This window comes from Aegilops tauschii, chromosome 6 (assembly GCF_002575655.3).
Source record: "Aegilops tauschii subsp. strangulata cultivar AL8/78 chromosome 6, Aet v6.0, whole genome shotgun sequence".
Lineage (NCBI taxonomy): Eukaryota > Viridiplantae > Streptophyta > Magnoliopsida > Poales > Poaceae > Aegilops > Aegilops tauschii.
In genome coordinates, this window is record NC_053040.3 from 167857104 (window position 1) to 167879135 (window position 22032).

The 22032-nt window shown below is 42.3% G+C and overlaps 1 protein-coding gene across 1 annotated transcript; it reads left to right on the forward strand.

The window, feature by feature from the left end:
- Nucleotides 1-106: 106 nt before the first annotated feature.
- Nucleotides 107-3206, forward strand: LOC109761198 (uncharacterized). The gene is made up of 10 exons (XM_020320005.4): nucleotides 107-409; nucleotides 782-1108; nucleotides 1450-1522; nucleotides 1661-1773; nucleotides 1874-1958; nucleotides 2038-2110; nucleotides 2245-2300; nucleotides 2492-2557; nucleotides 2735-2800; nucleotides 2888-3206. Exons 1-10 carry the CDS (start codon nucleotides 285-287, stop codon nucleotides 2969-2971), a joined length of 1068 nt encoding a protein of 355 aa, XP_020175594.1. The 5' UTR covers nucleotides 107-284; the 3' UTR covers nucleotides 2972-3206.
- Nucleotides 3207-22032: the final 18826 nt, after the last annotated feature.

The window sequence follows — 22032 nt, forward strand, 5'->3', positions numbered from 1 at the left end:
GAGGCACTGGAATTTACCACCTTCTGAAGTAAAAACAGCAAACAAAACAGTTCAAATTAAATAAACTAAATAATCAATTTAGTTTTTTTGAATGAATCAAACACATAATAAGAAAAGAAAATTATAGACTTGAAAGTTTCACAATGATCATGGCATTGGCATATGCCATTCGCACGCATCATCATCCTCCAGCGACCAACCTGCTTTGGCGCCACACAAAACATACGCCGATAGCCTGGTCCTGACGCGCGACGCCGCCACCGCCACCGCATCCTCTCAGACGCATGGCGACGGTCCACGCGCGCTTGGGCTGCCTTCCGCCACCGCCTCCTCCTCGACTCCCCCGCCGCCGCGCCACCTTCTCCTCCGGTTCCCGCCGGTCCGCCGCGGCTCGCAGTCGCGTTACGAGGTCGGGTTCTCCTCCTCCTCCTGGAGCTCCCTCTGATAGTAGAGGATCGGGGTTCGAGGGTGGCGTTTTTAATCAGTAGGCGTTTGTTGCAGGCGGCCTAAGATTTCTGCCGCCTGGACGAATTTGGAGCAACCACTGCTAGAAGAAACGACGCTTTCTTACCAATAGCTTGACTCATCGCTGTAGCCTCTGTAGATTAGATTAGATGTTCCCAGGTCAAGTCTCATATGTTCCTCACCGAATTTAACAATCTGTGGGTTTTCTGCCGTCATCTTTTGTAGATTTAGGGCTCAGTTTTCTTACAGAAGGGTGTGCTTTGGGGGAAACTGCTAGGTTAGATGTCTGAAACTTCTTTCCTGCAAACATAAACAGTTTGCGCAGGGCGTCCCGTTTGGGTCCATGGACTGCGCAGGCGATGTCTGGGGCAGAACCTTCTGCTGGTGGCGGCGAAGCGGGTGAGATCATCGAGGCGGTGGAAGTGGAACCTAGCAATGCTGGCGCTTCCTTGCTTGCAAAAGTGGCAGTTGCACTGGGTATTGCAGTGACGGTCACCGCGATATCGATTTTCATGAAGCAACCTTCGTCCGGTACTTCTTTCAGCCTGCCACAGATTATTGATGCTTCTGCGCAGTCAGAGGCTGTCAGATATACATTTTCTCAGTTCGGGAAGAAGGTCATCATTCCGGAATATACGCCAGGGTATGTGCATTTGGCCATCTTTTTGTTTCCTTGATGCTAAATATTGTGTTGTTATTCTAGTAGCAAATAGATGCTGAAGTAAAAATATTTATTGTTGAAACGTATTCATGAATCACTTTCAGTCTGTGAGATGTCAGATCTATTAATTCATGAATGATGATTGAATTGAACACTACGTACAATGGTTGCAATAGCTTTTGAGTTGACTCTGTAACCTCCAAGCATCATTCCCTTTTTATCATTGCAAAATTTAGAATTGTTTATACAACTTAGCTTTGTTTCCCTCCTAATTTGTTATTGAAACTTCTGTAAGTATTTTGAGTTTGCTATCTTTTTTCCAGGTGGGTCTACTTCTGGTTGCTCATGGCTGCTGGATTTGGACTGTTTGTTAGTGAAGAAGCTTTAAACGTTTGGGTCTGTCCTCTGTACTGGTACCTAAGACTATGCTCATCTAGTATTCCAACTCTATTTCGCATATGCACAAATTTATACCTGTTCACACTTCATAGTGGTTTCATTGTTGATAATTGTCTTGACTTCTTCATGATGCAGGTTGGGATCTCGTTAGCACGCACCCTTTGTTTGGATGGAACTTGGCAATCTCTTGTTAACTCGTTCTCGACGAATGCATCTTATATAATTTCTACGGTGTTGTGGGTTTACTGGTATGCCCATCCTCTGTCCTCTGTTTATAGACCATTTCGTCAGAAGATAGTACAAAATAGACTAATAGAAATTATTGTCCTAAACTATCCTTTCGTGCAGGGGTGTTTGTATCAGCGATATGGTTCCATTCTATCTTGGTAAGCTTTTTAGACAAACAAGAGCATCCGAAGACATATACAGCAAGGTTAGACAAGTATTTATCAATCACTGACGTAAACCTTTTGTGCATTATAGTGAGATCTAACTACAGTTCTTTTTTGTAGCTTGGAATTAGCAAGGATAAAGCCCTGACTGTATCTCGTGCTATACAAAAGTACGGGAACCTGATTGGCTTTGGTATGCATCTGAACTAGCAGTTTCACAATCATTATTTAGCTTTGGGTAAACAGCGCGCATGTTGGAACTCCACAAAATGCACAGACAATTGTTTTAGCAGTTTAAGTCATCATTATCTGTTCCTTTTACTGCAGTTGAACGGTTTTCAATCGGCGTAAGGAATCCGACAGGATTTCTGGCAGGCGCAGTAGTTAGTCATTCAGGCTTCACTCTCCTTTCCAGTTTTCAACGAATATACTCCCCCGTCCCAAAATAAGTGACTCAACTTTGCACTATTGGCAACTAATATTATTGGTACAAAATTGAGTCACTTATTTTGGGACGGAGAGAGTACTGGTCAATGCTTTGTCGCTGACATTATTGGTAACTAACTATAAACAGGGCGTATCAGCAGACTGTTATTTCGCTGGAGTTTGTTGCGGCTGTCTATTTACTCTTCCTATCCAGGTAAAGTGACATTAACCCCATTATTTAGTTTCAGAACCGTTGTCTGTTACGTTCTGTAAGTTACCAAGTGGCCACTTTGGTATGGACATTTGATTTATCATCACTAGAACTTGCCACATATCAATGGATAAGGACCTGTCAATCCTTACTCATGGCATTCAAGATGTTTCACTGCAGTTAGCGGTCGGATTTCTTCTCAGAGAACGCCCCGTCGTGGCACTCGCGAGCGTTGCAGCTGCCGTGGTACATGTTCCGCTCCCCCAACACCACCCCCCACAGTTCAATTTCTCCTTCTCCGCAATCCCACTAATCCAAATTATGCTTCCTTAGGGCATCTGGACTGTGTTCCCTTACGCGGCAGCGGCGTGCACGGCTTTGTTCCTCTACCTCCGACGACGCAGGCCCAGCAGCTGACTGCAGTGATCCCTTCTGCAAAAGTTCATGGTGCATGCCACCCACTTAGCTCACCAGAGTCCAGGAGTATTCCCCAGTGGGACTCCAAAATACATGCTTGTAAATTTTTGGAAGCTTTCAAATCGATTATGTTGATTGATTCTAATTTTATTCCACAGCGTAGGAATTGTTGTAAACAGAACCTAAAAATATAATAACCTGAATGCTTAAAAGTGCAGCTGCGCTTTCTGGCGAAGTCAAGCGCACGTGCTGCAGTCATTCGATGGCTCGCGACCCACACAATCATCACCCAGATTTGGAAAAAAATTCCCACTCATCCATTCTATATATGGAAAGATTCCTCCACAACAATGCGTTGATTTTTCTCCATGTGGTCCGACCAAACACATCAATGCAATGATGACGTAACATGCATTAATTCCAGTATGGAAAAATTCAAAAAGCTGTAACTTTCAAACCGCGCGTCGGAATGAAGATCGGTTTTCACCGTTGGGTTCCTCATGACGACGCTTCAAAACTAGATCCCATGTGAATATGTTTTGAAGTTTTTTTTCAAAAGCAACTTTGATGCTAAATGAGGCAACTTCAGTGCTAAATAAGAGCAACTTTGATGCTAGATGAATTGCATCGTGTGTATTAGTGAATTCATCTCGTAGCCTACTAATAGTTGTGTGCAGTAGTCTAATAGATTGTTACCATGGTTGCTAAGTTGCATACATCGAAAACTAATTTGTAGATAGTTTACTTGCCAATGATACTATGAAAGTTGTTTACCGTAGAGTGGAAAGTTGTCAGCCTCAGAAACCAAGTTGTCTACATTGCTACGAAGTTGCCTACGGATGATCCCCAATTGCATAAAATACTACTCCCTCCGTTCCTTGATATAAGGTGTATAGTTTTTGAGAGAAAAAACCAAAATATAAGGTGTATTGCGTTGCACCACTCATTTGGATAATTTTTTTAGGGATTTGATAACATTTCCTTATATCAAGCAAGCTCCTCTATTTTCTCATGTCAATTAGTCAGGTGAAATCTCGCCCAAAACTTGTGAAATTTTCCCTTAATGTGTTCTTTAATTTCCATGCCAAAAAGTATACACTCTATATTTAGAAACGGAGGGGGTATAAAAGTTGTCCATCAAGGGACATAAGTGGCCTACAATGTTGAAAAGTTTTTGTGGGATCTAAGGTTTCTATCATGATCCAAATTCCGAACTATGTGAGGATGGGTGGTATGAGAGCTTTTTTCTTACCTTTTCTGGGGTAGTCTACCAGCCTACGCTAATGAACGTGCGTGTGTGAGCTAGCTAGGTCGCGGGTGTTGACTAGTTGCAAAAGTGAGGACAGATGAGAAGTTGCATAGGGGGTGATGAGAAATTTCATAGGGTGCGGATTAGACAGTTGCCCGCAAAACTACACAAGTTATTCATAATTTTGGCACGAGTTGCCAGCAAAAATCATTAAAATCTCCAGATATAATGATGAAAAACACACACTAGTTGCTTGTTGAATGCACTGGAGTTGCACGAAAACACCTTAAAAGTTGCTAACTTTTTTTGTGTGATACTTGAGTGCATAACGATCTTAAAGTTATTGTCCTCGTTTTACCTCCAATAGCCCCATCAATGGTGAACTTATATTTTTTCATATGTGGTTGCTTTTTTCTAGATACTAACTCAAAGTACACAGGAGTAGTCTGGTGAGTGCACTGGAGTTGTATAAACACACCCCAAAACTTGCTAACTTTTTTTGTGTGCCACTCGAGTACATAACAATCTCAAAGTTTTCTACCACGACCAACAAGTATTCTACCATAACTACCTTCATCTCCAAGTTGATAGTGCTATAGGAAACTTACTTTCTGAGATAGCCTAACGTTATCCTAGGTTGCCTGCCATGACTAGTGAGTAGCCTAACATTATCCTAAATTGCATATAACACCTTTTCAGTGTGGTAAGCAACTTAGTTTCATATATAGGCAACTTGGCAACATTGACGGACAACTTTTTAATATATTATAGGCAACTGAAATAGTAATGGCAGTCAACTGAGCATCATTAATAGGCAACTTCATACTGTTTTGGGGCAACTTAAAAAATACAACGATAAGCAACTTCATAATATTGTAGGCAACTAATTTGCAAAGTTAGACAACTGATGGTAGGTAACTAATTACCAATAGAAGGTAACTGGATGTCGATGATAGGCCAATTTCATAGTATTGTAGGCAACGAGGCATCAATGATAAGCAACTGAACATCCACGATAGGCAACCGAGCAACCATGGTCGGCAAGTTGTGATAATATTAGCAAAATTCATTCATACACATAGTGCAATGAAGTTGCTTATATGTAGCACTAAAGGTGCCTCATATTTTGTGTGATTTTTTCATTTTTACACAAACCAACCTAATAGGCAGCCCTGCTAGGCAAAAAATGAAGTTGCCTTCCTATAGCACTAAAGTTGCCTCCATCGGACCCAAAATCGCCTCAAAAAAAAGTTCGACGAAACCTATCAATATGAGATCTAGTTTTGAAGAACTCGTCGCGAGAAACCCAAATGTGAAAACAAAACTGGATTTCGATGCTTAAATCAAAATTTACAGTTTTTTAAACATTTTGGACCCTGTAAGTGCATCTAGTGCCACCCCTAGGTGGTTTTGGAGTATTGACGACAAAGTTGGTTGAGGGACTAATGTGTTTGTGAGAATTACAGGATAACACAGGTAGTAGTCCCTCATTGATTCGGTTTACCTACCAGAGATTACCCCTAAAAATGTGTGAAGACATTGAAGACAATGGTGGTCTGTGAAGATATTCACAACGAAGATTATGACTCGAGAAGACATTCACGTGAAGACTATGGAGTGCGAAGACATAGTTGTTTCATAGTTTCCTTTTCTTCTATGTTGAGTCATAGGAACCACCACACTGTTAAGTGGGGTCCAAGTGAACAAAGTCAGAGTGACTAAAGTGATGCTCAACCAAATCCTATGTCTTCGAGCGAAGACAATGAGAGCAAATCTTATCCAGAACTGGATGAGTCAGCTTTACTTGTAGCCCAAGTCAAGCTGCCGCGTGTGTTTGAAATCTGACCGTTGGATACGTGTCAGTTCCTTAGTGACCCAGGGTCATTTCAGACAAATCGGGTCGAGTTGCCTCCTGGCTATAAATAGCCCACCCCCTACACCATAAATTGGTGGCTGCTCAGAGTTAGTGCACGGCTTTTGTTGTTTGAGAGCAACCCACCTCCGACGCATTTGAGAGAGAGATCCTTGTGAGGACAAAGCCCAAAACACCCAGAGCCAAAGAGTGTTAGGCATCACTGAAGTCTTTCTGTCCGCGTGATCTGAAGACTTGTTACACTTGAGGACTGTGAATCCTCCAGCCGGTTAGGCGTCGCGTTCTTAGCATCCAAGAGTCATTGTGGATCGCCGGTGAACGAAGTCTGTGAAGGTTTGGAAGTCTACCTTGGAGACTTACCTGAGTGATTGGGCGAGGACTAAGTGTCCTTAGCTCAAGGGGAATAAGGTGAAGACGCGGTCTTCTGAGTTGAATCTCAGCCCCCCTAACCAGATGTACAGTTGTCACAGCAACTGGAACTGGTCCAACAAATCCTTGCCCTCACCAAGCAACTGGTTCTATCTCTTACCTCTCTTTACTTACAGTTTGTCTGCGTGAAGTCATTGCCTGATTGCATGATCTGATTGGCTTCACTGTGTGAAGACTGTTGTTGATTGGCTTCATACTATCTTCCATCCTGATCCATACTGCCTAGCTGCTAATAGTCTTCGTGCTTTCACTTTATTGCTTACTTGACTATGGCTTGTCTAGTGTAGTCTACCTTCCGCTGCATATCAATAGGTTCATTTCTACTGTTTGTCTTCGAAACCACCATGCATTGAAGACGTTCATTAAAATCACCTATTCACCCCCCCTCTAGTCAATAACTAGCACTTTCAATTGGTATTAGAGCAAGGTGCTTCCTTGTTCTGTGTGATTCGGTTTAACCACCTGGAGTTTTAGTTATGTCGACTGCAGGGATAATCAAAGTCTCCGTGCGTGCCCTGTCTTCGATGGCACTGATTACCCCTACTGGAAGAATAAGATGCGTATGCATCTTGAAGCCATTGATGTCGACCTCTGGTATGTCGTCAAGAACGACATTCCCAAGGCCGGTGAAGGTGTCACTCCTGCTGATGTCAAGAAGTTCATTCAACTGGATTCGACTGCCAAGAACATCATCTGTGGTCATCTGACCAAAGGACAGTCTGGTCGTGTGAGTGCTCTGGAAACTTCGAAGCTAGTCTGGGACTGGCTCTCCAAGGTCAACGAAGGCGTCTCAACCCAGAGAGACTCAAGGATCAGTGTTCTTCGCAACCTCTTCAACCGCTTCAAGAGAAATGACAATGAGAATGTCCAGCTCACATTTGATCGCCTCACTGATATCACAAATGAGCTTCACGCACTCGGCGCCACTGAGATCACCAAGCATGAAATCGCCAAGACACTTCTGAGATTGCTTGACAGCTCATTCGACACCCTGGCCCTGATGATTCAAGAACGCCCTGACTTCAAGACTCTCAATCCGTCTGACATACTTGAGAGGCTCAACACACATGAGTTCCAGCAATCTGAGAAAAGAGATATCTATGGTCCCAACTATGGCTGAACTCGCGCTTTGAAGGCAAAGGTTGTTTCTTCTTCTAAAGAAGAATCTGACAGCTGTTCTGAGGATCCTGAAGACATTGGAAAGGAGCTTGCTATGCTTGTGAAGAAGTTCCAAAAGTTCACCAAGAAGAAAGGCTTCAGAAAGTCTTCAAGATCCAGCTCAAGAAATGATGAGGCTTCCACTCGTGATCACAAGAAGAGAACATGCCACAAGTGCAAGAAACCTGGTCACTACATCTCTGAGTGTCCACAGTGGGACAATGAAAACAAGAAGAAGAAGAAGAAGAAGAAGAAGAGCAAGGAATATGATTCTGATGACAAGAAGAAGAGGAAATCCTCAAAGTCTTCTTCCAAGTCTTCGTCGAAGTCTTCATCACACAAGAAGAGCTCATCAAGCAAGGCTCGTGCGTTTGTTGGCAAGGAGATGGATTCAGAGGAGGAGTCTGCTTCTGAGGAGGCGGAGGTGAGTCTGAGGAGGAGTCCGATTCAGGTGTGGCAAGCCTGGCTCTAGCTTCAGCGTATGTTGCCAAGTCCATCTTCAACACTGAAGACAATGGCCTCGTCACCAACACTGATGCTAATGATGAGGATAACTCTGCTCCCACCTACTGCTTCATGGCACGTGGTGCCAAGGTAAATTCACGCGATGCTTACTTTCAAACATCAAGTGAAGATGACTCTGAATGTGAATCTAAACCTAGCTACAAAACACTTGATAAAATTGCAACTGAACAACAGAATGCCATGGAACACATTCAAAAACTGTTAGGCAAAAGCGATGACCTGTTGGACGCGGAAATGACCCGATCTCTGTCCTTAATTGAAGACATAAAAAATCTTCATGCTAAGTACGAGGAACTCGAAAGACGCTCTCAACTACTCATGAAAAGCTCTCCTATGATTATCTTCAAAGGAAGCAAGAGCTTGAGAACTTGAGATCGGCTCATGAATATCTTTAGAAGGAGAACGAGTCACTCCGCGCTCAACAGATCAGTTCCGCTCAGGAAGGATTTGAACCACCATGTCTAAAATGTCTTGAGTGTGATAACCTTGTCTCTATTGCTGAATGTTTGCTACCTCTTGAGCATGCGTTGGTTTTTCCCTTGAAGAGGAAAGGGTGATGCAGCAAAGTAGCGTAAGTATTTACCTCAGTTTTTGAGAACCAAGGTATCAATCCAGTAGGAGGCCACACGCAAGTCCCTCGTACCTACACAAACAAATAAGAACCTTGCAACCAACGCGATAAAGGGGTTGTCAATCCCTTCACGGCCACTTGCAAAAGTGAGATCTGATAGAGATGATAAGATAATATTTTTGGTATTTTTATGATAAAGATTAAAAGTAAAGATTGCAAAATAAATGGCGGCAGAAATAGCTTGTTGACGGGAGATTAATATGATAGAGAATAGACCCGGGGGCCATAGGTTTCACTAGTGGCTTCTCTCAAGATAGCATAAGTATTACGGTGGGTGAACAAATTACTGTCGAGCAATTGATAGAAAAGTGCATAATTATGAGAATATCTAGGCATGATCATGTATATAGGCATCACGTCCGCGACAAGTAGACCGACTCCTGCCTGCATCTACTACTATTACTCCACACATCGACCACTATCCATCATGCATCTAGAGTATTAAGTTCATAAGAACAGAGTAACGCATTAGGTAAGATGACATGATGTAGAGGGATAAACTCAAGAAATATGATATAAACCCCATCTTTTTATCCTCGATGGCAACAATACAATACGTGTCGTTTCCCCTACTGTCACTGGGATCGAGCACCGCATGATTGAACCCAAAGCTAAGCACTTCTCCCATTGCAAGAAAGATCAATCTAGTAGGCCAAACCAAACTGATAATTCGAAGAGACTTGCAAAGATAACCAATCATACATAAAAGAATTCAGAGAAGATTCAAATATTGTTCATAGATAATCTTGATAATACACCCACAATTCATCGGATCTCGACAAACACACTACAAAAAGAGTTACATCGAATAGATCTCCAAGAAGATCGAGGAGAACTTTGTATTGAGATCCAAAGAGAGAGAAGAAGCCATCTAGCTAATAACTATGGACCCGAAGGTCTGTGGTAAACTACTCACGCATCATCGGAGAGGCTATGGTGTTGATGTAGAAGCCCTCCGTGATCGATGCCCCCTCCGACAGAGCGCCGAAAAAGGCCCCAAGATTGGATCTCACGGGTACAGAAGGTTGCGGCGGTGGAATTAGGTTTTCGTGGTGCTCCTCGATGGTTTCGGGGTACGTAGGTATATATAGGAGGAAGAAGTAGGTCAGTGGAGCCACGAGGGGCCCACGAGGGTGGAGGGCACACCCAGGGGGTAGGCGCGCCCCCTGCCTCGTGGCTTCCTCGTATGTTTCTTGACGTCCACTCCAAGTCCTCTGGATCACGTTTGTTCCAAAAATAACTCTCCCGAAGGTTTCATTCCGTTTGGACTCCGTTTGATATTCCTTTTCTATGAAACACTGAAATAGGCAAAAAAATAGCAATTTGCACTGGGTCTTGGGTTAATAGGTTAGTCCCAAAAATAATGTAAAATTGTATAAATAAGACCATTAAACATCCAAAACATAATATATAATAGCATGGAGCAATCAAAAATTATAGATACGTTGGAGACGTATCAAGCATCCCCAAGCTTAATTCCTGCTCGTCCTCGAGTAGGTAAATGATAAAAGCAGAATTTTTGATGTGGAATGCTACTTAGCATATTGTTCAATGTATTTCTCTTTATTGTGGCATGAATGTTCAGATCCGAAAGATTCAAGATAAAAGTTTAATATTGACATGAAAATAATAATATTTCAAGCATACCAACAAAGCAATCATGTCTTCTCAAAATAACATGGCCAAAGAAAGTTATCCCTACAAAATCATATAGTCTGGCTATGCTCTATCTTCACCACACAAAGTATTTAAATCATGCACAACCCCGATGACAAGCCAAGCAATTGTTTCATACTTTTGATGTTCTCAAACTTTTTCAATCTTCACGCAATATATGAGCGTGAGCCATGGACATAGCACTATAGGTGGAATAGAATGGTGGTTGTGGAGAAGACAAAAAGGAGAAGATAGTCTCACATCAACTAGGCGTATCAATGGGCTATGGAGATGCCCATCAATAGATATCAATGTGAGTGAGTAGGGATTGCCATGCAACGGATGCACTAGAGCTATAAGTGTATGAAAGCTCAACAAAAGAAACTAAGTGGGTGTGCATCCAACTCGCTTGCTCACGAAGACCTAGGGCATTTTGAGGAAGCCCATCATTGGAATATACAAGCCAAGTTCTATAATGTAAAGTTCCCACTTAGTATATGAAAGTGACAAAATAAGAGACTCTCTATCATGAAGATCATGGTGCTACTTTGAAGCACAAGTGTGGAAAAGGATAGTAACATTGTCCCTTCTCTCTTTTTCTCTCATTTTTTATTTGGGCCTTCTTTTTTTGGCCTCTTTTCTTTCTTTCTTTTTCTTCGTCCGGAGTCTCATCCCGACTTATGGGGGAATCATAGTCTCCATCATCCTTTCCTCACATGGGACAATGCTCTAATAATGATCATCACACTTTTATTTACTTACAACTCAAGAATTACAACTCGATACTTATAACAAAATATTACTCTATGTGAATGCCTCCAGCGGTGCACCGGGATATGCAATGAATCAAGAGTGACATGTATGAAAAAATTATGAAGGTGGCTTTGCCACAAATACGATGTCAACTACATGATCATGCAAAGCAATATGACAATGATGAAGCGTGTCATAATAAATGGAACGGTGGTAAGTTGCATGGCAATATATCTCGGAATGGCTATGGAAATGCCATAATAGGTAGGTATGGTGGCTATTTTGAGGAAGGTATATGGTGGGTATATGATACCGGCGAAAGGTGCACGGTATTAGAGAGGCTAGCAATGGTGGAAGGGTGAGAGTGCATATAATCCATGTACTCAACATTAGTCATAAAGAACTCACATACTTATTGCAAAAATCTATTAGTTCTCGAAACAAAGTACTACGCGCATGCTCCTAGTGTTGGGGAACGTAGTAATTTCAAAATTTTCCTACGCACACACAGGATCATGGTGATGCATAGCAATGAGAGGGGAGAGTGTTTGTCCACGTACCCTCGTAGACCGAAAGCGGAAGCGTTAGCACAACGCGGTTGATGTAGTCGCATGTCTTCACGATCCGACCGATCAAGTACCGAACGCACGGCACCTCCAAGTTCAGCACATGTTCAGCTCGATGACGTCCCTCGAACTCCGATCCAGCCGAGCTTTGAGGGACAGTTCCGTCAGCACGACGGCGTGGTGACGATGATGATGTTCTACTGACGCAGGGCTTCGCCTAAGCACCGCTACGATATTATCGAGGTGTATTATGGTGGAGGGGGGCACCGCACACGGCTAAGAGATCAAGAGATCAATTGTTGTCTATGGGGTGCCCCCTCCTCCGTATATAAAGGGGGGAGGAGGAGAGGGCCGGCCAAGGGGGTGGCGCGCCCTAGGAGGGGGAAACCTACTCCAAGTAGGTTTGCCCCTCCCTTTCCTAGTCCAAGAAGGAGGGAGAGGAAGGAGTGGGAGAGGGGAAAGGCAAGGGGGGCGCCGCCCCCCTTTCCTTGTCCTATTCGGACTCAAGGGGAGGGGGGCGCCTCTTGCCTTGGTCGGCCCCTCTCTCTCTCCAACAGGGCCCAACAAGGCCCATTAGTTCCCGGGGGGGGGGGGTTCCGGTAACCCCCGGTACTCCGATAAATGTCCAAAACCTTCCGGAACCTTTCCGGTGTCCAAACATAGTCGTCCAATATATCGATCTTTATGTCTCGACCATTTCGAGACTCCTCGTCATGTCCGTGATCACATCCGGGACTCCGAACAACCTTCGGTACATCAAAACATATAAACTCATAATATAACTGTCATCGAAACTTTAAGTGTGTGGACCCTACGGGTTCGAGAACTATGTAGACATGACCGAGACACGTCTCCGGCCAATAACCAATAGCGGAACCTGGATGCTCATATTGGCTCCCACATATTCTACGAAGATCTTTATCGGTCAGACCGCATAACAACATACGTTGTTCCCTTTGTCATTGGTATGTTACTTGCCCGAGATTCGATCGTCGGTATCTCAATACCTAGTTCAATCTCGTTACCGGCAAGTCTGTTTACTCGTTCCGTAATACATCATCCCGCAACTAACTCATTAGTTGCAATGCTTGCAAGGCTTATGGTGATGTGCATTACCGAGTGGGCCCAGAGATACCTCTCTGACAATCGGAGTGACAAATCCTAATCTCGAAATACGCCAACCCAACAAGTACCTTTGGAGACACCTGTAGAGCACCTTTATAATCACCCAGTTACGTTGTGACGTTTGGTAGCACACAAAGTGTTCCTCCGGTAAACGGGAGTTGCATAATCTCATAGTCATAGGAACATGTATAAGTCATGAAGAAAGCAATAGCAACATACTAAATGATCAAGTGCTAAGCTAACGAAATGGGTCAAGTCAATCACATCATTCTCCTAATGATGTGATCCCGTTAATCAAATGACAACTCATGTCTATGGCTAGGAAACATAACCATCTTTGATCAATGAGCTAGTCAAGTAGAGGCATACTAGTGACACTCTGTTTGTCTATGTATTAACACATGTATTACGTTTCCGGTTAATACAATTCTAGCATGAATAATAAACATTTATCATGAGAATAAGGAAATAAATAATAACTTTATTATTGCCTCTAGGGCATATTTCCTTCAGTCTCCCACTTGCACTAGAGTCAATAATCTAGTTCACATCGCCATGTGATTTAACACCAATAGTTCACATCACCATGTGATTAACACCCATAGATCACATCGTCATGTGACCAACACCCAAAGGGTTTACTAGAGTCAATAATCTAGTTCACATCGCTATGTGATTATCACCCAAAGAGTATTAAGGTGTGATCATGTTTTGCTTGTGAGATAAGTTTAGTCAACGGGTCTGCCACATTCAGATCCGTATGTATTTTGCAAATTTCTATGTCAACAATGCTCTGCACGGAGCTACTCTAGCTAATTGCTCCCACTTTCAATATGTATCCAGATTGAGACTTAGATTCATCTGGATCAGTATCAAAAACTTGCATCGACGTAACCTTTTACGACGAACCTTTTGTCACCTCCATAATCGAGAAACATATCCTTATTCCACTAAGGATAACTTTGACCGTTGTCCAGTGATCTATTCCTAGATCACTATTGTACTCCCTTGCCAAACTCAGTGGTAGGGTATACAATAGATCTGGTACACAGCATGGCATACTTTGTAAAACCTATGGCTGAGGCATAGGGAATGACTTTCATTCTCTTTCTATCTTCTGCCGTGGTCGGGCTTTGAGTCTTACTCAATTTCACACCTTGTAACACAGGCAAGAACTCTTTCTTTGACTGTTCCATTTTGAACTATTTCAAAATCTTGTCAAGGTATGTACTCATTGAAAAAACTTATCAAGTGTCTTGATCTATCTCTATAGATCTTGATGCTCAATATATAAGCAGCTTCACCGAGGTCTTTCTTTGAAAAACTCATTTCAAATACTCCTTTATGCTTTCCAGAAAATTCTACATTATTTCCGATCAACAATATGTCATTCACATATATTTATCAGAAATGATGTAGTGCTCCCACTCACTTTCTTGTAAATACAGGCTTCACCGCAAGTCTGTATAAAACTATATGCTTTAATCAACTCATCAAAGCGTATATTCCAACTCCGAGATGCTTGCACCAGTCCATAGATGGATCGCTGGAGCTTGCACATTTTGTTAACACCTTTAGGATCGACAAAACCTTCTGGTTGCATCATATACAACTCTTCTTTAAGAAATCCATTAAGGAACGTAGTTTTGACATCCATTTCCCAGATTTCATAAAATGTGGCAATTTGCTAACATGATTCGGCAGACTTAAGCATCGCCACGAGTGAGAAAATCTCATCGTAGTCAACACCTTGAACTTTGTCAAAAACCTTTTTCAACAAGTCTAGCTTTGTAGATAGTAACACTACTATCAGCGTCCGTCTTCCTCTTGAAGATCCATTTATTTTCTATGTCTTGCCGATCATCGGGCAAGTCAACCAAAGTCCACACTTTGTTCTCATACATGGATCTCATCTCAGATTTCATGGCCTCAAGCCATTTCGTGGAATCTGGGCTCATTATCGCTTCCTCATAGTTTGTAGGTTCGTCATGGTCAAGTAACATGACCTCCAAAACAGGATTACCGTATCACTCTGGTGCGGATCTCACTGTGGTTTACCTACGAGGTTCGGTAGTAACTTGATCTGAAGTTACATGATCGTCATCATTAGCTTCCTCACTAATTGGTGTAGTAGTCACAGGAACAGATTTCTGTGATGAACTACTTTCCAATAAGGGAGCAGGTACAGTTACCTCATCAAGTTCTACTTTCCTCCCACTCACTTCTTTCGAGAGAAACTCCTTCTCTAGAAAGGATCCATTCTTAGCAACGAATATCTTGCCTTCAGATTTGTGATAGAAGGTGTACCCAACTGTCTCCTTTGGGTATCCTATGAAGACACATTTCTTCGATTTGGGTTTGAGCTTATCAGGATGAAACCTTTTCTTATAAGCATCGCAACCCCAAACTTTAAGAAACGACAACTTTGGTTTCTTGCCAAACCACAGTTCATACGGTCTCGTCTCAACGGATTTAGATGGTGCCCTTTTTAACGTGAATGCAACTGTCTCTAATGCATAACCCCAAAACTATAGTGGTAAATCGGTAAGAAACATCATAGATTGCACTATATCCAATAAAGTACGGTTATGACGTTCGGACACACCATTATGCTGTGGTGTTCCAGGTGGCACGAATTTGTGAAACTATTCCACATTGTTTTAATTGAAGACCAAACTCGTAACTCAAATATTTGTCTCCGCGATCAGATCGTAGAAACTTTATTTTCTTGTCACGATGCTTTTCCACTTCACTCTGAAATTCTTTGAACTTTTCAAATGTTTCAGACTTATGTTTCATCAAGTAGATGTACCCATATCTGCTCAAATCATCTGTGAAGGTCAGAAAATAACGATACCCGCCGCGAGCCTCAACATTCATCGGACCACATACATCAGTATGTATGATTTCCAACAAATCTGTTGCTCGCTCCATTGTTCCGGAGAACGGTGTTTTAGTCATCTTGCCCAAGAGGCATGGATCGCAAGCATCAAGTGATTCATAATCAAGTGATTCCAAAAGCCCATCAGCATGGAGTTTCTTCATGCGCTTTACACCAATATGACCTAAACGGCAGTGCCACAAATAAGTTGCACTATCATTATTAATTTTGCATCTTTTGGCTTCAATATTATGAATATGTGTATCACTACGATCGAGATCCAATGAACCATTTTCATTGGGTGTGTAAACATATAAGGTTTTATTCATGTAAACAGAACAACAATTATTCTCTAACTTAAATGAATAACCGTATTGCAATAAACATGATCAAATCATATTCATGCTCAACGCAAACACCAAATAACACTTATTTAGGTTCAACACTAATCCCGAAAGTATAGGTAGTGTGCGATGATGATCATATCAATCTTGGAACCACTTCCAACACACATCGTCACTTCACCCTCAACTAGTCTCTGTTTATTCTGTAACTCCTGTTTCGAGTTACTAATTTTTAGCAACCGAACAAGTATCAAATACCCAGGGGCTACTATAAACACTAGTAAGGTACACATCAATAACCTGTATATCAAATATACCCTTGTTCACTTTGCCATCCTTCTTATCCACCAAATATTCAGGGCATTTCCGCTTCCAGTGACCATTTTCTTGCAGTAGAAGCACTCAGTTTCAGGCTTTAGTCTAGCTTTGGGCTTCTTCACGGAAGTGACAACTTGCTTGACATTCTACATGAAGTTCCCTTTCTTTCCCTTTGCCCTTTTCTTGGAACTAGTGGTCTTGTTAATCATTAACACTTGATGCTCTTTCTTGATTTCTACCTTCATCGATTTCATCATCATGAAAAGCTCGGGAATCGTTTTAGTCATCCCTTGCATACTATAGTTCATCACGAAGTTCTACTAACTTGGTGATGGTGACTAGAGAATTCTGTCTATCACTGTTTTATCTAGAAGATTAACTCCCACTTGATTCAAGCGATTGTAGTTCCCAGACAATCTGAGCACATGCTCACTGCTTGAGCTATTCTCCTCCATCTTTTAGCTATAGAACTTGTTGGAGACTTCATATCTCTAAACTCGGGTATTTGCTTGAAATATTAACTTCAACTCCTGGAACATCTCATATGGTCCATGACGTTCAAAACGTCTTTGAAGTCCCGATTCTAGGCCATTAAGCATGGTGCACTAAACCATCAAGTAGTCATCATATTGAACTAGCCAAACGTTCATAACGTCTGCATCTGCTCCTACAATAGGTCTGTCACCTAGCGGTGCATCAAGGACATAATTCTTCTGTGCAACAATGAGGATAAACCTCAGATCACGGACCAAGTCCGCATCATTGCTACTAACATCTTTCAACATAGTTTTTCTCTAGGAACATATCAAAATAAACGGGGAGCAACATCGCGAGCTATTTATCTACAACATATATATGCTAATACTACCAGGACTAAGTTCATGATAAATTAAAGTTCAATTAATCATATTACTAAAGAACTCCCACTTAGATAGACATCCCTCTAATCATCTAAGTGATCACGTGATCCATATCAACTAAACCATGTCCGATCATCACGTGAGATGGAGTAGTTTCAATGGTGAACATCACTATGTTGATCATATCTACTATATGATTCACGCTCGACCTTTCGGTCTCAGTGTTCCGAGGCCATATATGTTATATGCTAGGCTCGTCAAGTTTAACCTGAGTATTCCGCGTGTGCAACTGTTTTGCACCCGTTGTATTTGAACGTAGAGCCTATCACACCCGATCATCACGTGGTGTCTCAGCACGAAGAACTTTCGCAACGGTGCATACTCAGGGAGAACACTTATACCTTGATAATTTAGTGAGAGATCATCTTACAATGCTACCGTCAATCAAAGTAAGATAAGATGCATAAAAGATAAACATTACATGCAATCAATATAAGTGATATGATATGGCCATCATCATCTTGTGCTTGTGATCTCCATCTCCGAAGCACCGTCATGATCACCATCGTCACCGGCGCGACACCTTGATCTCCATCGTAGCATCGTTGTCGTCTCGCCAACTTATGCTTCTACGAAAATCGCTACTGCTTAGTGATAAAGTAAAGCATTACAGGGCGTTTGCATTGCATACAATAAAGCGACAACCATATGGCTCCTGCCAGTTGCCGATAACTCGGTTACAAAACATGATCATCTCATACAATAAAATATAGCATCATGTCTTGACCATATCACATCACAACATGCCCTGCAAAAACAAGTTAGACGTCCTCTACTTTGCTGTTGCAAGTTTTACGTGGCTGCTACGGGCTGAGCAAGAACCGTTCTTACCTACGCATCAAAACCACGACGATAGTTCGTCAAGTTAGTGCTGTTTTAACCTTCTCAAGGACCGGGCATAGCCACACTCGGTTCAACTAAAATTGGAGAAACTGACACCCGCCAGCCACCTGTGTGCAAAGCACGTCGGTAGAACCAGTCTCGTGTAAGCGTACGCGTAATGTCGGTCTGGGCCGCTTCATCCAACAATACCGCCGAACCAAAGTATGACATGCTGGTAAACAGTATGACTTATATCGCCCACAACTCACTTGTGTTCTACTCGTGCATATAACATCTACGCATAAAACCTGGCTCGGATGCCACTGTTGGGGAACGTAGTAATTTCAAAATTTTCCTATGCACACACAGGATCATGGTGATGCATAGCAACGAGAGGGGAGAGTGTTTGTCCACGTACCCTCGTAGACCGAAAGCGGAAGCGTTAGCACAACGCAGTTGATGTAGTCGTACGTCTTCACGATCCGACCGATCAAGTGCCAAACGCACGGCACCTCCGAGTTCAGCACATGTTCAGCTCGATGACGTCCCTCGAACTCCAATCCAGGCGAGCTTTGAGGGAGAGTTCCGTCAGCACGACGGCGTGGTGACGATGATGATGTTCTACCGACGCAGGGCTTCGCCTAAGCACCGCTACGATATTATCGAGGTGTATTATGGTGGAGGGGGGCACCGCACACGGCTAAGAGATCAAGAGATCAATTGTTGTCTATGGGGTGCCCCCTCCTCCGTATAAAAGGGGGGAGGATGAGAGGGCCAGCCAAGGGGGTGGCGCGCCCTAGGAGGGGGAAACCTACTCCAAGTAGGTTTGCCCCTCCCTTTCCTAGTCCAAGAAGGAGGGGGAAGGAAGGAGTGGGAAAGGGGAAAGGCAAGGGGGGAGCCGCCCCCCCTTTCCTTGTCCTATTCGGACTCAAGGGGAGGGGGTGTGCCTCTTGCCCTGGCTGGCCCCTCTCTCTCTCCAATAGGTCCCAACAAGGCCAATTAATTCCCGGGGGGTTCCGGTAACCCCCGGTACTCCGATAAATGTCCGAAACCTTCCGGAACCTTTCCGGTGTCCAAACATAGTCGTCCAATATATCGATCTTTATGTCTCGACCATTTCAAGACTCCTCGTCATGTCCGTGATCACATCTGGTACTCCGAACAACCTTTGGTACATCAAGAGATATAAACTCATAATATAACTGTCATCGAAACTTTAAGCGTGCGGACCCTACGGGTTTGAGAACTATGTAGACATGACCGAGACACGTCTCCGGCCAATAACCAATAGCGGAACCTGGATGCTCATATTGGCTCCCACATATTCTACGAAGATCTTTATCGGTCAGACCGCATAACAACATACGTTGTTCCCTTTGTCATTGGTATGTTACTTGCCCGAGATTCGATCGTCGGTATCTCAATACCTAGTTCAATCTCGTTACCGGCAAGTCTCTTTACTCGTTCCGTAATACATCATCCCGCAACTAACTCATTAGTTGCAATGCTTGCAAGGCTTATAGTGATGTGCATTACCGAGTGGGCCCAGAGATACCTCTCCGACAATCGGAGTGACAAATCCTAATCTCGAAATACGCCAACCCAACAAGTACCTTTGGAGACACCTGTAGAGCACCTTTATAATCACCCAGTTACGTTGTGACGTTTGGTAGCACACAAAGTGTTCCTCCGGTAAACGGGAGTTGCATAATCTCATAGTCATAGGAACATGTATAAGTCATGAAGAAAGCAATAGCAACATACTAAACGATCAAGTGCTAAGCTAACGAAATGGGTCAAGTCAATCACATCATTCTCCTAATGATGTGATCCCGTTAATCAAATGACAACTCATGTCTATGGCTAGGAAACATAACCATCTTTGATCAACGAGCTAGTCAAGTAGAGGCATACTAGTGACACTCTGTTTGTCTATGTATTCACACATGTATTACATTTCTGGTTAATACAATTCTAGCATGAATAATAAACATTTATCATGAGAATAAGGAAATAAATAATAACTTTATTATTGCCTCTAGGGCATATTTCCTTCAGTCTCCCACTTGCACTAGAGTCAATAATCTAGTTCACATCGCCATGTGACTTAACACCAATAGTTCACATCACCATGTGATTAACACCCATAGATCACATCGTCATGTGACCAACACCCAAAGGGTTTACTAGAGTCAATAATCTAGTTCACATCGCTATGTGATTAACACCCAAAGAGTATTAAGGTGTGATCATGTTTTGCTTGTGAGATAAGTTTAGTCAACGGGTCTGCCACATTCAGATCCGTATGTATTTTGCAAATTTCTATGTCAACAATGCTCTGCACGGAGCTACTCTAGCTAATTGCTCCCACTTTCAATATGTATCCAGATTGAGACTTAGAGTCATCTGGATCAGTGTCAAAAACTTGCATCGACGTAACCTTTTACGACGAACCTTTTGTCACCTCCATAATCGAGAAACATATCCTTATTCCACTAAGGATAACTTTGACCGTTGTCCAGTGATCTACTCCTAGATCACTATTGTACTCCCTTGCCAAACTCAGTGGTAGGGTATACAATAGATCTGGTACACAACATGGCATACTTTGTAAAACCTATGGCTGAGGCATAGGGAATGACTTTCATTCTCTTTCTATCTTCTGCCATGGTCGGGCTTTGAGTCTTACTCAATTTCACACCTTGTAACACATGCAAGAACTCTTTCTTTGACTGTTCCATTTTGAACTATTTCAAAATCTTGTCAAGGTATGTACTCATTCAAAAAACTTATCAAGTGTCTTGATCTATCTCTATAGATCTTGATGCTCAATATGTAAGCAGCTTCACCGAGGTATTTCGTTGAAAAACTCATTTCAAATACTCCTTTATGCTTTCCAGGAAATTCTACATTATTTCTGATCAACAATATGTCATTCACATATATTTATCAGAAATGATGTAGTGCTCCCACTCACTTTCTTGTAAATACAGGCTTCACCGCAAGTCTGTATAAAACTATATGCTTTGATCAACTCATCAAAGCGTATATTCCAACTCCGAGATGCTTGCACCAGTCCATAGATGGATCGTTGGAGCTTGCGTATTTTGTTAACACCTTTAGGATCGACAAAACCTTCTGGTTGCATCATATACAACTCTTCTTTAAGAAATCCATTAAGGAACATGGTTTTGACATCCATTTCCCAGATTTCGTAAAATGTGGCAATTTGCTAACATGATTCGGACAGACTTAAGCATCGCTACGAGTGAGAAAATCTCATCGTAGTCAACACCTTGAACTTTGTCAAAAAACTTTTTCAAATCTACAGGCACATAATTCCTATTTGCAACAATAAGAACATCATTAATTCTTCCCATAGGTTTCTTAATGGTGGAATCCTCAAGGTGCAAGTTTAAGGAACAATCATCAAATTCACGGAAACCTAGCAAATCACACAAAGTTTTTGGAATTGTGGAAACACTAGCACCCAAATCACACAAAGCATAGCATTCATGATCCTTAATTTTTATTTTAATAGTAGGTTCCCACTCATCATAAAGTTTTCTAGGGATAGAAACTTCCAATTCAAGCTTTTCTTCATAAGATTGCATTAAAGCATCGACGATATGTTTAGTAAAAGCCTTATTTTCACTATAAGCATGCGGAGAATTTAGCACGGATTGCAACAAGGAAATACAATCTATTAAAGAACAATTATCATAATTAAATTCCTTGAAATCCAAGATAGTGGGTTCATTGCTATCTAAAGTTTTGACCTCTTCAATCCCACTTTTACCAAATTTTGCAT